The sequence below is a fragment of the Taudactylus pleione genome, unplaced genomic scaffold (assembly GCF_031769625.1).
Source record: "Taudactylus pleione unplaced genomic scaffold, aTauple2 ptg000892l, whole genome shotgun sequence".
In the NCBI taxonomy this organism is placed as follows: domain Eukaryota; kingdom Metazoa; phylum Chordata; class Amphibia; order Anura; family Myobatrachidae; genus Taudactylus; species Taudactylus pleione.
Window position 1 is genome coordinate 389,366 of NW_028285293.1, and position 17,870 is coordinate 407,235.

A 17,870-nucleotide genomic window follows, 5' to 3' on the forward strand; every position below is an offset into this window, starting at 1 on the left:
TAAGAGTATAAGTAACATTACTCCCTAGTGTAAGAGTGTAAGTCACATCACTCCCCGGTGTAAGAGTGTAAGTCACATCACTCCCCGGTGTAAGAGTATAAGTCACATTACTCCCCAGTGTAAGAGTATAAGTCACATTATTCCCCGGTGTAAGAGTATAAGTCACATTACTCCCCAGTGTAAGAGTATAAGTCACATTACTCCCCGGTGTAAGTCACATTACTACCCAGTATAAGTAACATTACTCCCCAGTGTAAGAGTGTAAGTCACATCACTCCCCGGTGTAAGTCACATTACTACCCAGTATAAGTAACATTACTCCCCGGTGTAAGAGTGTAAGTCACATCACTCCCCGGTGTAAGTCACATTACTCCTCAGTGTAAGTAACATTATTCCCTAGTGTAAGAGTGTAAGTCACATCACTCCCCGGTGTAAGAGTGTAAGTCACATTACTCCCCGGTGTAAGTCACATTACTCCCCAGTGTAAGCATATAAGTCACATTATTCCCCGTTGTAAGAGTATAAGTCACATTACTCCCCGGTGTAAGAGTGTAAGTCACATTACTCCCCGTTGTAAGAGTATAAGTAACATTACTCCCCGGTGTAAGAGTGTAAGTCACATTACTCCCCGGTGTAAGTCACATTACTCCCCAGTGTAAGCATATAAGTCACATTATTCCCCGGTGTAAGAGTGTAAGTCACATTACTCCCCGGTGTAAGAGTGTAAGTCACATTACTCCCCGTTGTAAGAGTATAAGTAACATTACTCCCCGGTGTAAGAGTGTAAGTCACATTACTCCCCGGTGTAAGTCACATTACTCCCCAGTGTAAGCATATAAGTCACATTATTCCCCGGTGTAAGAGTGTAAGTAACATTCCTCCCCAGTGTAAGAGTATAAGTCACATTAGTCCCTGGTAGAAGTAGCATTATTACTCAGAAGACTATGAGCAATGTGACAGACAGCTGTAATCTCAGATTACTAAATACTAATAGAAGGATGTGACCTCTCCAGCGAGTGCTATTCCGGTTATGTCTCCTTGTATATGGGGCGCTGTGTTACATACAATGATACCTTTGCTAATGTTATTGCTGATTACCACATAGGGCCTGGTACAGCGTTGCAGGATTATCGGGATTCTGCGCATGTGCAGAACTGGTCCAGCATGATCACATGATTGACAGGCAGGGGCATTTACGGGGTGGTGCGGGGGGGCAGTGTTCCCAGAAATGGGGAAGTCTCGCTCCCATTTTCTGGGAGTGACAATACCTGAAATTCCTGGCTACGCAAGCTGGCCTACCACTATATACAGGGAAACCCCAACGGAAGGGGTTAATCGCCTTCTTACCCAGCTGCCATTTCGGGGAACACATTGTCTCCATCATCCAGATGGGAAGCGCTGGCTCCAGCATAGCAATGGCCATATTCGCGAAACAGATGGTACCTGTAACAGAGAGAAATAGGTAACATCGCCGTATAGCAACTCTTACTGACATACACCAGCTCCCTGCACAAAACACCAGTAATACGTAAAGTCAGATATCAGGGCTCCCAGACATGGGGACACACAGATCACTAGCAGCAAACAACATAAGCACTCACACTTAGCGATGTGTACTCAGCGCCAATGTCGCGTGCGGCAGGAACCGGTGAGGTATGCGCTGTAGGGGAGGAGCAGACAGACAGGGGTGACACAGAGGGGAGAGACAGTGAGTGAGGAGCATAGAGCAGTGGGTTAGGATGAGAGCTTACACTCTATTGTGGGGGGTGGCAGACAGACAGTTAACACAGAGGGGAGACAGTGAGTGAGGAGCATAGAGCGGTGGGTTAGGATGAGAGCTAACACTATATAGGGGAGGGGCAGACAGACAGGGGGGACACAGAGGGGAGAGACAGTGAGTGAGGAGCATAGAGAGGTGGGTTAGGATGAGAGCTTACACTCTATTGTGGGGGGTGGCAGACAGACAGTTAACACAGAGGGGAGACAGTGAGTGAGGAGCATAGAGCGGTGGGTTAGGATGAGAGCTAACACTATATAGGGGAGGGGCAGACAGACAGGAGTGACACAGAGGGGAGAGACAGTGAGTGAGGAGCATAGAGCGGTGGGTTAGGATGAGAGCTTACACTCTATAGGGGAGGGACAGACAGACAGGGGTGACACAGAGGGGAGAGACAGTGAGTGAGGAGCATAGAGCGGTGGGTTAGGATGAGAACTTACACTCTATAGGGGAGATACAGACACACGGGTGACACAGAGGGGAGAGACAGTGAGTGAGAAGCATAGAGTGGTGGGTTAGGATGAGAGATTACACTATAGGGGGGGCAGACAGACAGGGGTGACACAGAGGGGAGAGACAGTGAGTGAGGAGCATAGAGCGGTGGGTTAGGATGAGAGCTTACACTCTATAGGGGAGGGACAGACAGACAGGGGATGGAGAGAGTTCCAGAAACACAATATTGCTAGCTAATCTAGGTTAGAATTAAATTCAATAGTTGGTCACAATATGATCTAATATAGAATCCACAGACAATATCACTGCAGCCATTCAAAATCAGTGATAACGTGATTGAATGGATATAACTACATAAATAGATAGGAACAGCGCAAAGATTCGGTGAGTAGGTAATATCACTGCACAAGATGGGTCAAGTATTAAAATGTATTAATACAAAATGCATATATATATATTTCCATAAAATTAATAAAGAAAAAAATTTAATTGTGTATTAAAATAACATAAAATGTCCAATCTAACCTGCAGGTAGGAAATTAGATATATTACAGTCTCCAAATGTGATTGTCCAATACAGTATAATTACCAGTGACAATGGGATGTACCTGTACTCCCTACAGTATAATCACCAGTGACAATGGGGTGTACCTGTACTCCCTACAGTATAATTACCAGTGACAATGGGGTGTACCTGTACTCCCTACAGTATAATCACCAGTGACAATGGGGTGTACCTGTACTCCCTACAGTATAATCACCAGTGACAATGGGATGTACTCCCTACAGTATAATCACCAGTGACAATGGGGTGTACCTGTACTCCCTACAGTATAATCACCAGTGACAATGGGGTGTACCTGTACTCCCTACAGTATAATCACCAGTGACAATGGGGTGTACCTGTACTCCCTACAGTATAATCACCAGTGACAATGGGGTGTACCTGATCACTACACACACCGCACGCTGATCACTGCTACACACACCACACGCTGATCACTGCTACACACACCACACGCTGATCACTGCTACACACACCACACGCTGATCACTGCTACACACACCACACGCCGATCACTGCTACACACACCACACGCTGATCACTGCTACACACGCCACACGCTGATCACTGCTACACACGCCACACGCTGATCACTGCTACACACGCCACACGCTGATCACTGCTACACAGGCCACACGCTGATCACTGCTACACACACACCACAGGCTGATCACTTCTACACACACCACACGCTGATCACTGCTACACACACCACACGCTGATCACTGCTACACACACCACACGCTGATCACTGCTACACAGGCCACACGCTGATCACTGCTACACACACCACACGCTGATCACTGCTACACACACCACACGCTGATCACTGCTACACACGCCACACGCTGATCACTGCTACACACGCCACACGCTGATCACTGCTACACACGCCACACGCTGATCACTGCTACACACGCCACACGCTGATCACTGCTACACAGGCCACACGCTGATCACTGCTACACACGCCGATCACTGCTACACACACCACACGCTGATCACTGCTACACACACCACACGCTGATCACTGCTACACACACCACACGCTGATCACTGCTACACACACCACACGCTGATCACTGCTACACACACCACACGCTGATCACTGCTACACACACCACACGCCGATCACTGCTACACACACCACACGCTGATCACTGCTACACACGCACCACACGCTGATCACTGCTACACACACCACACGCTGATCACTGCTACACACGCCACACGCTGATCACTGCTACACACGCCACACGCTCATCACTGCTACACACACCACACGCTGATCACTGCTACACACACCACACGCTCATCACTGCTACACACACCACACGCTGATCACTGCTACACACACCACACGCTGATCACTGCTACACACACCACACGCTGATCACTGCTACACACACCACACGCTGATCACTGCTACACACACCACACGCTGATCACTGCTACACAGGCCACACGCTGATCACTGCTACACACGCCACACGCTGATCACTGCTACACACACCACACGCTGATCACTGCTACACACACACCACACGCTGATCACTGCTACACACACACCACACGCTGACACACTGCTACACACACCACACGCTGATCACTGCTACACACACACCACACGCTGATCACTGCTACACACACACCACACGCTGACACACTGCTACACACACCACACGCTGATCACTGCTACACACACCACACGCTGATCACTGCTACACACACCACACGCTGATCACTGCTACACACACCACACGCTGATCACTGCTACACAGGCCACACGCTGATCACTGCTACACACACCACACGCTGATCACTTCTACACACACCACACACTGATCACTGCTACACACACCACACGCTGATCACTGCTACACACACACCACACGCTGATCACTTCTACACACACCACACGCTGATCACTGGTACACACACACCACACGCTGATCACTGCTACACACACCACACGCTGATCACTTCTACACACACCACACGCTGATCACTGCTACACACACACCACACGCTGATCACTGCTACACACACCACACGCTGATCACTTCTACACACACCACACGCTGATCTCTGCTACACACACACCACACGCTGATCACTGCTACACACACACCGCACGCTGATCACTGCTACACACACCACACGCTGATCACTGCTACACACACCACACGCTGATCACTGCTACACACACCACACGCTGATCACTGCTACACACACACCACACGCTGATCACTGCTACACACACCACACGCTGATCACTGGTACACACACCACACGCTGATCACTACTACACACACCACACACTGATCACTGCTACACACACCACACGCTGATCTCTGCTACACACACACCACACGCTGATCACTGCTACACACACCACACGCCGATCACTGCTACACACACCACACGCTGATCACTGCTACACACACCACACGCTGATCTCTGCTACACACACCACACGCCGATCACTGCTACACACACCACACGCTGATCACTGCTACACACACCACACGCTGATCACTGCTACACACACCACACGCTGATCACTGCTACACACGCCACACGCCGATCACTGCTACACACACCACACGCCGATCACTGCTACACACACCACACGCTGATCACTGCTACACACACCACACGCTGATCACTGCTACACACACCACACGCTGATCACTTCTACACACACCACACGCTGATCACTGGTACACACACCACACGCTGATCACTGCTACACACACCACACGCTGATCACTGCTACACACACCACACGCTGATCACTTCTACACACACCACACGCTGATCACTGCTACACACACACCACACGCTGATCACTGCTACACACACCACACGCTGATCTCTGCTACACACACACCACACGCTGATCACTGCTACACACACCGCACGCTGATCACTGCTACACACACCACACGCTGATCACTGCTACACACACCACACGCTGATCACTGCTACACACCACACGCTGATCACTGCTACACACACCACACGCTGATCACTGGTACACACACCACACGCTGATCACTGCTACACACACCACACGCTGATCACTGCTACACACACACCACACGCTGATCACTGCTACACACACCACACGCTGATCACTGGTACACACACCACACGCTGATCACTACTACACACACCACACACTGATCACTGCTACACACACCACACGCTGATCTCTGCTACACACACACCACACGCTGATCACTGCTACACACACCACACGCCGATCACTGCTACACACACCACACGCTGATCACTGCTACACACACCACACGCTGATCACTGCTACACACACACCACACGCTGATCTCTGCTACACACACACCACACGCTGATCACTGCTACACACACCACACGCTGATCACTGCTACACACACCACACGCTGATCACTGCTACACACGCCACACGCTGATCACTGCTACACACACCACACGCCGATCACTGCTACACACACCACACGCTGATCACTGCTACACACACCACACGCTGATCACTTCTACACACACCACACGCTGATCACTGGTACACACACACCACACGCTGATCACTGCTACACACACCACACGCTGATCACTTCTACACACACCACACGCTGATCACTGCTACACACACACCACACGCTGATCACTGCTACACACACACCACACGCTGATCTCTGCTACACACACACCACACGCTGATCACTGCTACACACACACCGCACGCTGATCACTGCTACACACACCACACGCTGATCACTGCTACACACACCACACGCTGATCACTGCTACACACACACCACACGCTGATCACTGCTACACACACACCACACGCTGATCACTGCTACACACACCACACGCTGATCACTGGTACACACACCACACGCTGATCACTGCTACACACACCACACGCTGATCACTGCTACACACACCACACGCTGATCTCTGCTACACACACACCACACGCTGATCACTGCTACACACACCACACGCTGATCACTGCTACACACACCACACGCTGATCACTGCTACACACACCACACGCTGATCACTGCTACACACACACCACACGCTGATCACTGCTACACACACCACACGCTGATCACTGCTACACACACCACACGCTGATCACTGCTACACACACCACACGCTGATCACTGCTACACACACCACAGGCTGATCACTGCTACACACACACCGCACGCTGATCACTGCTACACACGCCACACGCTGATCACTGCTACACACACCACACGCCGATCACTGCTACACACACACCACACGCCGATCACTGCTACACACACCACACGCTGATCACTACTACACACACACCACACGCTGATCACTGCTACACACACACCACACGCTGACACACTGCTACACACACCACACGCTGATCACTGCTACACACACCACACGCTGATCACTGCTACACACACCACACGCTGATCACTGCTACACAGGCCACACGCTGATCACTGCTACACACACCACACGCTGATCACTTCTACACACACCACACACTGATCACTGCTACACACACCACACGCTGATCACTGCTACACACACACCACACGCTGATCACTTCTACACACACCACACGCTGATCACTGGTACACACACACCACACGCTGATCACTGCTACACACACGCCACACGCTGATCACTGCTACACACACCACACGCTGATCACTGCTACACACACCACACGCTGATCACTGCTACACACACACCACACGCTGATCACTTCTACACACACCACACGCTGATCACTGGTACACACACACCACACGCTGATCACTGCTACACACACGCCACACGCTGATCACTGCTACACACACCACACGCTGATCACTGCTACACACACCGCACGCTGATCTCTGCTACACACACCACACGCTGATCACTGCTACACACACCACACGCTGATCACTGCTACACACACCACACGCTGATCACTGCTACACACACCACACGCTGATCACTGCTACACACACCACACGCTGATCACTGCTACACACACCACACGCTGATCACTGCTACACACACCACACGCCGATCACTGCTACACACACCACACGCTGATCACTGCTACACACACCACACGCTGATCACTGCTACACACACGCCACACGCTGATCACTGCTACACACACCACACGCCGATCACTGCTACACACACACCACACGCTGATCACTGCTACACACACCACACGCTGATCACTGCTACACACACCACACGCTGATCACTGTAAACAAAAGTAAAAAAAAAATACATACCTGACTCCAGGGACCGGTGATGTCATCTCTCTGATCAGCTGGTCTCCCATGGTGCACTGCGGCCCGGTCATCAGGTGTTTGGGTACCAGTGCAGTATGGGATATCAGCTGAGCGGAGGCATGAAAGACATCACCGGAGCACCGATGACTGCAGGTAAGTGCTATTAAGGGAGGGGGGTCGCAGGGGGTCCGTAATCTTGGGGGGTGGGGCTTAGTCTTGGGGGTGGGGCTTAGCACCGGGGGGGCGGCACATGTGCGGGGCACTAGTCACGCTATTTTTTTCGAAACATATTGTGACTAGAGTGCGGAGGGGACACGCAGAGAAAGAGATTTCTCGCAAGCTCTGTCCCTGCATAGGATTTGTAGTAAGTCCCTATGATATTGCCTGAATTCACTCGGTAATATCACACTACAATCTGCATTACAAATGCGGATTGTAGTAAATACAGCCCCCAGTCTCTATGTGGGCTGCGATGCGGTCAGAGTCACCACGGTTCACGTTCCGGAGCTCGGTCCCCGCAGCTTTTGCCAGCTGCAGGTGTGCTTGTGCTGCTGTAGCCTATGAGCTGCACTTTGTGAGGGGTCCTCTGGAGACCGCGAATGATACAGCCCCTGGCGCTGTATGTGCAAATTCATACATCCCGGCGCTATCATCACATCCTGCAATGCACCCAGATCGCTTTGCAAAGGCGATTATTGATAAATGGTTTGAAGGGAATCTCGGCGTCGAGGAAGACTCCAAGACATCAGGATTACGGAATAGAAGATGACAGACACGAAAGGGTTTCAAAAACTGAAAATGTATCTATCCAGAAGATGATATTAATAATGAAACACAGTGAATATAGGTGTAAGAATGATGTGCGATGAGCAATAAATGGGCAGCGTTCCGCTGGCTGCTTCTCTGTAAGGACAGGAAATGAATGATCTGTGAGATGTACTATCTGCTTGCTCTGTATTCGTTATTACAGGTTACTGATAGCAGATCAGCACAGGACATTGTCTCAGGCCTCAGTATTAGCTTCTGGGACTGCTCAGCTGCTGTTGGACTATTTTCTATAAGAATGGATTTAGGACCTTGGAGTTGGGATCAGTTTGTGTCTAAGCACAAATGTAAAGTGATTCCCCCCCCTCCGAAAACCACACACAAGATGCGACAGACTCTACAAACCAATGTACATACAGGAGCACATGTTCGGCTATAACACAAAGTACAAACCATAGGCATGACAGCAAGCGGCCCGAGGGTGTAAATGATGAGCCCCCTTCTCACTGGGAGAATGTCACATCCAATCAGAATGGGGCAAATTTGAAATATAATTTTTTTTTAAAGCCCAAACTAATAAACATATTAACAGCCGCCCCTGTCCCAGAGAAGAGCGGTCTGTGCACTGTAGTACTGATAATTACGTAGATGCATTTGGCAGATCAGATGTGGCCCCGACTGACATCATAACCAGCTCACAACTTGCAGAAGACATTGAGCACCCACAAGTCATGTCCCTGCAGGGAGTCATAGGGGCGTCTCAGTGGCCAGGGCAGGGAGTCATAGGGGCGTCTCAGTGGCCAGGGCAGGGAGTCATAGGGGCGTCTCAGTGGCCAGGGCAGGGAGTCATAGGGGTGTCTCAGTGGCCAGGGCAGGGAGTCATAGGGGCATCTCAGTGGCCAGGGCAGGGAGTCATAGGGGCATCTCAGTGGCCAGGGCAGGGAGTCATAGGGGCGTCTCAGTGGCCAGGGCAGAGAGTCATAAGGGCGTCTCAGTGGCCAGGGCAGGGAGTCTTAGGGGCGTCTCAGTGGCCAGGGCAGGGAGTCATAGGGGCGTCTCAGTGGCCAGGGCAGGGAGTCATAGGGGCGTCTCAGTGGCCAGGGCAAGGAGTCATAGGGGCGTCTCAGTGGCCAGGGCAGGGAGTCATAGGGGGGTCTCAGTGGCCAGGTCAGGGAGTCATAGGGGCATCTGAGTGGCCAGGGCAGGGAATCATAGGGGGGGCTCAGTGGCCAGGGCAGGGAGTCATAGGGGGCTTTCAGTGGCCAAGCAGAAGACGGAGAAGGCAATAAAAAAAGCTGCAACTTGTGTTTACTTCCTAATCCGGATCCAGTCATTAATGTAACTTGTAGCCATATTATTATAACTAGCATCCGTTATAGGGCACCACGGAGTCCAGCAGCACCGTACAGACCGGTAATACAATGAGGGCTAACAAACAGGCAGAATTACATGTGTACATACTGGCATAATACTGAGGGCACAGGAAAATACAGGGACAGTAACATGGAAAGCAGAATATAATAACACCAGAAAATAAGTGAAAGAGAAAAGCTAATTGTACATTCTACGGGCACGGGTAGCAAGGTGGTAGAGGGGTGAAAAGAAGGTGGCTAAGGATGTGGCGGGAGGGGCATATAATCAGACTCCATCACAAATAGCAATTTGTCAGTGATAGTGCTCAGATCCCAATCACATCACATTGCATAAGGCCCATTGCACCATGTCATCTTCATTACTCAGGAGACCTCACACACTGTCATACTACCTCCATCAGCCGCCACACTGCACCGCCTCCATCATCAGCCACACTGCACCGCCTCCACCATCAGCCACACTGCACCGCCTCCACCATCAGCCACACCACTCCTCCTCCATCATCAACCACACCGCACCCATCATCAGCCACACCGCACCGCCTCCACCATCAGCCGCCACATCGCACCGCCTCCACCATAAGCCACACCGCACCACCATCATCAGCCACACTGCACTGCCTCCACCATCAGCCACACCGCACCACCTCCATCATCAGCCACACTGCACAACCTCCATCATCAGCCACCCCACCTCCATCATCATAAACACAGCACCACCTCCATCATCAGCCGCACCGCACCACCTCCATCATCAGCCACACTGCACAGCCTCCATCATCAGCCACACCGCACTGCCTCCATCATCAGCCACACCGCACCGACTCCATCAGCCACACTGCCCCACCTCCACCATCTGCCACACCGCACCACCTCCTTCAGCCACACCGCTCCACCTCCATCATCAGCCACAGCACACTGCCTCCATCATTAGTCACACCGCACCGACTCCATCAGCCACACTGCACCACCTCCACCATCAGCCACACCGCCCCACCTCCATCAGCCACACCGCACCATGTCATCCTCATTACTCAGAGACCTCACACACTGTCACACTGCACCGCCTCCATCATCAGCCACACCGCCTCCATCATCAGCCACACCGCACAGCCCCCATCATCAGACACACCGCACCACCTCCATCATCAGCCACACCGCACCACCTCCATCATCAGCCACATCGCACCGCCCCCATCATCAGAAACACCGCACCACCTTCATCAATAGCCATACCGTACCACCTCCATCATTAGCCACACCGCACCACCTCCATCATCAGTCACACTGCAGCACCTTCATCAGCCACAGCACAACACCTCCATCATCAGCCACACCGCACCACATCCAGCATCAGCCACACCACACTATGTCATCCTCATTACACAGAGACCTCATAGACTGTCACACTACCTCCATCATCAGCCACACTGCACCGCCTCCATCATCAGCCACACCGCACCACCTCCATCATCAGCCACACTGCACCACCTCCATCAGCCACACTACACAGCATCCATCATCAGCCACACCGCACCATGTCCTCCTCATTACACAAAGACCTCATAATCTGTCACACTGCACTGCCTCCATCATCAGCCACACTGCACCAACTCCATCATCAGCCACAGCACACCGCCTCCATCATCAGCCACACTGCACCATGTCATCCTCATTACAGAGACCTCATACACTGTCACACTGCACTGCCCCCATCATCAGCCACACTGCACAGCCTCCATCATCAGCCACACTGCACCAACTCCATCATCAGCCACAGCACACTGCCTCCATCATCAGCCACAACGCACCACCTCCATAATCAGCCAAAACACACCACATCCATCAGCCACACCGCACCGCCTCCATCTTCAGAAATGAAGTGAAAGAGAAAAGTTAATAGCACATTCTACGGGCACGGGTAGCAAGGTGGTACTGGGGTGACAGGAAGGTGGGTAAGGATGTGGCGGGAGGGGCATATAATCAGACTCCATCACAAAGACCAAATTGTCAGTGATAGTGCTCAGATCCCAATCACATCACATTGCATAAGGCCCATTGCACCATGTCATCTTCATTACTCAGGAGACCTCACACACTGTCATACTACCTCCATCAGCCGCCACACCGCACCGCCTCCATAATCAGCCACACCGCACCACCTCCATCATCAGACACACCGCACCACATCCATCAGCCACACCGCACTGCCTCCATCATCAGCCACACCGCACCACCTCCATCATCAGCCACATTGCACCGCCTCCACAATCAGCTACACTGCCCCACCTCCATCAGCCAAACCGCTCCACCTCCATCATCAGCCACACCGCAACATGTCATCCTCATTACTCAGAGACCTCACACACTGTCACACTGCACCGCCTCCATCATCAGCCACACCGCACCGCCTCCATCATCAGCCACACCGCACCACCTCCATCAGCCACACCGAAACCATCACCTGCCACACCACACCGCCTCCATCATCAGCCACACCACACCATGTCATCCTCATTACACAGAGACCTCATACACTGTCACACTACCTCCATCAGCCACACTGCACCATATCCATCATCAGCCACACCGCACCATGTCATCCTCATTACAAAAAGACCTCATAATCTGTCACACTACACTACCTCCATTATCAGCCACACTGCACCTCCATCATCAGCCATACCACACCGCCTCCATCATCAGCCACACGGCACCACCTCCATCATCAGCCACACGACACCACCTCCAATATCAACCATACTGCACCGCCTCCATCATCAGCCACACTGCACCACCTCCATTATCAGCCATACTGCACCGCCTCCATCATCAGCCACATGGCACCGCCTCCATCATCAGCCACACGGCACCGCCTCCATCATCAGCCACACGGCACCGCCTCCATCATCAGCCACACCACACCACCTCCAATATCAGCCATACAGCACCGCCTCCATCATCAGCCACACTGCACCACCTCCATCATAAGCCATACTGCACCGCCTCTATCATCAGCCACATGGCACCGCATCCATCATCAGCCACACTGCACCGCCTCCATCATCAGCTACACGGCACCACCTCCATCATCAGCAACACGGCACCACCTCCATCATCAGCAACACGGCACCACCTCCATCATCAGCCACACAGCACCATGTCATCCTCATTACACAGAGACCTCAAACACAGTCACACTACCTCCATCATCAGCCACACCGCACCACATCCATCATTAGCCACACCGCACCACATCAATCATCAGCCACACTGCACCAAGTTATCCTCATTACACAGAGACCTCATACACTGTCACACTACACTACCTCCATCATCAGCCACACCGCACCACCTCCAACATCAGCCACAACACACCGCCTCCATCATAAGCCACACCGCAACATGTCATCCTTATTACACAGGGACCTCATTCACTGTCACACTACCTCCATAATCAGCCACATGACACCACCACCATCATCAGCCACACTGCACCACCTCCATCAGCCACACTGCACCGCCTCAATCATCAGCCAAACTGCACCATCTCCTAAATCAGCCACACCACACAGCCTCCTTCATCAGCCACAACGCACAGCCTCCATCATCAGCCGCACCGCATCCATCATCGGCCACGCTGCACCTCCTCTACTATCAACAACACTGCACCGCATCCATCATCATCCGCACTGCACCGCCTCCATCATCAGCCACACCGCACCATGTCATCCTCATTACTCAAAGACCTCACACAATGTCACACTGCATCCATCATCAGCCACACTGCACCGACTCCATCATCAGCACACCGCACCACCTCCATCATCAGCCACACTGCACCGCCTCCACAATCAGCCACACTGCACCACGTCCATCAGCTAGACAGCACCACCTCCATCATCAGCCACACCGCACCACCTCCTTCATCGGCCACTCTGCACAGCCTCCATCAGCCACAACGCACAGCCTCCTTCATCAGCCACACCACATTGCCTCCATCATCAGCCGCACCGCCTCCATCATCAGCCACGCTGCACCTCCTCCATCATAAGCCACACCGCACTGCCTCCATCATCAGCCACACCGCACCGCCTCCATCATCAGCCACACAGCACCATGTCATCCTTATTATTGAAAGACCTCACACACTGTCACACTGCCACCATCATCAGCCACACCACACCTCCTCCATCAGCCACACTGCACCACCTACATCATCAGCTACACCACACCACCTCCATCATCAGCCACACCGAAACCATCACCTGCCACACCACACCGCCTCCATCAGCCACACCACACCATGTCATCCTCATTACACAGAGACCTCACACACTGTCACACTGCCACCATCATCAGCCACACCACACCTCCTCCATCAGCCACACTGCACCACCTACATCATCAGCCACACAGCACCGCCTCCATCATTAGCTGAACTGCACCGCCTCCATCATCAGCCGTACTGCACCAATCTCCATCATCAGCCACACCACCTGCATCATCAGCTACACCGCACCGCCTCCATCATCAGCTACACGACGCCGCCTCCATCATCACCCACACTGCACAGCCTCCATCATTAGCCACACTGTACTGCCTCCATCATCAGCCACACCGCACCATGTCATTCTCATTACTCAAAGACCTCAACCACTCTCACACTGCCTCCATCAGCCACACCGCACCGCCTCCATCATCAGCCACACCGCACCACCTCCATCATCAGCCACACCGCACCACATCCATAATCAGCCACACCACACCGCCTCCATCATCAGCCATACTGCACCACCTCCATCAGCTACACTGCACCACCTCCATCATCAGCCACACTGCACCGCCTCCATCATCAGCCACACTGCACTGCCTCCATCATCAGCCAAAATGCCCCAACTCCATCATCAGCCACATCACACCATGTCATCCTTATTATTGAAAGACCTCACACACTGTCACACTGCCTCCATCATCAGCCACACCACACCTCCTCCATCAGCCACACTGCACCACCTCCATCATCAGCCAAACCGCACTGCTCCATCATCATCCACACTGCACCGCCTCCTTCATCAGACACACCGCATCGCCTCCATCATCAGCCAAACCGCACCGCCTCCATCATCAGCAACACTGCACCACCTCCACCATCAGCCACACTGCCCCACCTCCATCATCAGCCACACCTCTCCACCTCCATCATCAGCCACACCGCACCACCTCCATCATCAGCCACACCGAAACATGTCATCCTCATTACACAGAGACCTAACACACTGTCACACTGCACCACCTCCATCATCAGCCACACCACCTCCATCATCAGCCACACCGCATCCATCATCAGCCACACCACACCATGTCATCCTCATTACAAAAAGACCTCATAATCTGTCACACTACACTACCTCCATTATCAGCCACACTGCACCACCTCCATAAACAGCCATACCACACCGCCTCCATCATCAACCACACCGCACCATGTCATCCTCATTACAGAGACCTCATACACTGTCACAATACCTCCATCATCAGCCACACTGCACCACCTACATCATCAGCCACACAGCACCGCCTCCATCATTAGCTGAACTGCACCGCCTCAATCATCAGCCGTACTGCACCACCTCCATCATCAGCCACACCGCACCGCCTCCATCATCAGCCACACTGCACTGCCTCCATCATCAGCCAAAATGCCCCAACTCCATCATCAGCCACATCACACCATGTCATCCTTATTATTGAAAGACCTCACGCACTGTCACACTGCCTCCATCATCAGCCACACCACACCTCCTCCATCAGCCACACTGCACCACCTCCATCATCAGCCAAACCACACTGCTCCATCATCATCCACACTGCACCGCCTCCTTCATCAGACACACCGCATCGCCTCCATCATCAGCCAAACCGCACCGCCTCCATCATCAGCAACACTGCACCATGTCATCCTCATTACACAGAGACCTCACACACTGTCACACTACACTACCTCCATCATCAGGCACACCGCACCACCTCCATCATCAGCCACACTGCACCGCCTCCATCATCAGCCACACAGCACCACCTCCATCATCAGCCACACCACACTGCCTCCATCAGCCACACCGCACCACCTCCATCATCAGCCACACCGCACCACCTCCATCATCAGCCACACCGAAACATGTCATCCTCATTACACAGAGACCTAACACACTGTCACACTGCACCACCTCCATCATCAGCCACACCACCTCCATCATCAGCCACACCGCATCCATCATCAGCCACACCACACCATGTCATCCTGATTACAAAAAGACCTCATAATCTGTCACACTACACTACCTCCATTATCAGCCACACTGCACCACCTCCATAAACAGCCATACCACACCGCCTCCATCATCAACCACACCGCACCATGTCATCCTCATTACAGAGACCTCATACACTGTCACAATACCTCCATCATCAGCCACACTGCACCGCCTCCATCATCAGCCAAAATGCACCAACTCCATCATCAGACACATCACACCATGTCATCCTTATTATTGAAAGACCTCACACACTGTCACACTGCCACCATCATCAGCCACACCACACCTCCTCCATCAGCCACACTGCACCACCTACATCATCCACACAGCACCGCCTCCATCATTAGCTGAACTGCACCGCCTCCATCATCAGCCGTACTGCACCAACCTCCATCATCAGCCACATCGCACCGCCTCCATCATCAGCTACACGACGCCGCCTCCATCATCACCCACACTGCACAGCCTCCATCATCAGCCACACTGTACTGCCTCCATCATCAGCAACACCGCACCATGTCATTCTCATTACTCAAAGACCTCAACCACTCTCACACTGCCTCCATCATCAGCCACACCGCACCACCTCCATCAGCCACACCGCACCACATCCATAATCAGCCACACCACACCGCCTCCATCATCAGCCACACAGCACCATGTCATCCTTATTATTGAAAGACCTCACACACTGTCACACTGCCACCATCATCAGCCACACCACACCTCCTCCATCAGCCACACTGCACCACCTACATCATCAGCCACACAGCACCGCCTCCATCATTAGCTGAACTGCACCGCCTCCATCATCAGCCGTACTGCACCAACCTTCATCATCAGCCACACCGCACCACCTCCATCATCAGCTACACTACGCCGCCTCCATCATCAACCACACTGCACAGCCTCCATCATCAGCCACACTGTACTGCCTCCATCATCAGCCACACCGCACCATGTCATTCTCATTACTCAAAGACCTCAACCACTCACACACTGCCTCCATCATCAGCCACACCGCACCGCCTCCATCATCAGCCACACCGCACCACCTCCATCAGCCACACCGCACCACATCCATAATCAGCCACACCACACCGCCTCCATCATCAGCCATACTGCACCACCTCCATCAGCTACACTGCACCACCTCCATCATCAGCCACACTGCACTGCCTCCATCATCAGCCAAAATGCACCAACTCCATCATCAGCCACATCACACCATGTCATCCTTATTATTGAAAGACCTCACACACTGTCACACTGCCTCCATCATCAGCCACACCACAGCTCCTCCATCAGCCACACTGC

General features: G+C 52.6%; 1 protein-coding gene across 3 annotated transcripts in view; it reads right to left on the reverse strand.

Annotated features, from left to right (window-relative positions):
• The window catches only part of SLC18A2 (solute carrier family 18 member A2), a 397,553-nt gene that overhangs the window by 81,923 nt on the left and 297,760 nt on the right, over positions 1–17,870 (reverse strand). For 2 of the 3 annotated variants that reach the window (XM_088459062.1, XM_088459063.1), the window contains one exon: positions 1,348–1,443. The exons of the other annotated variant lie outside the window; for it this stretch is intronic. In XM_088459062.1, the coding sequence (XP_088315188.1) occupies positions 1,348–1,443 (96 nt within the window). The remainder of the gene's footprint in view (positions 1–1,347; positions 1,444–17,870) is intronic. 3 annotated transcript variants of the gene reach the window in all.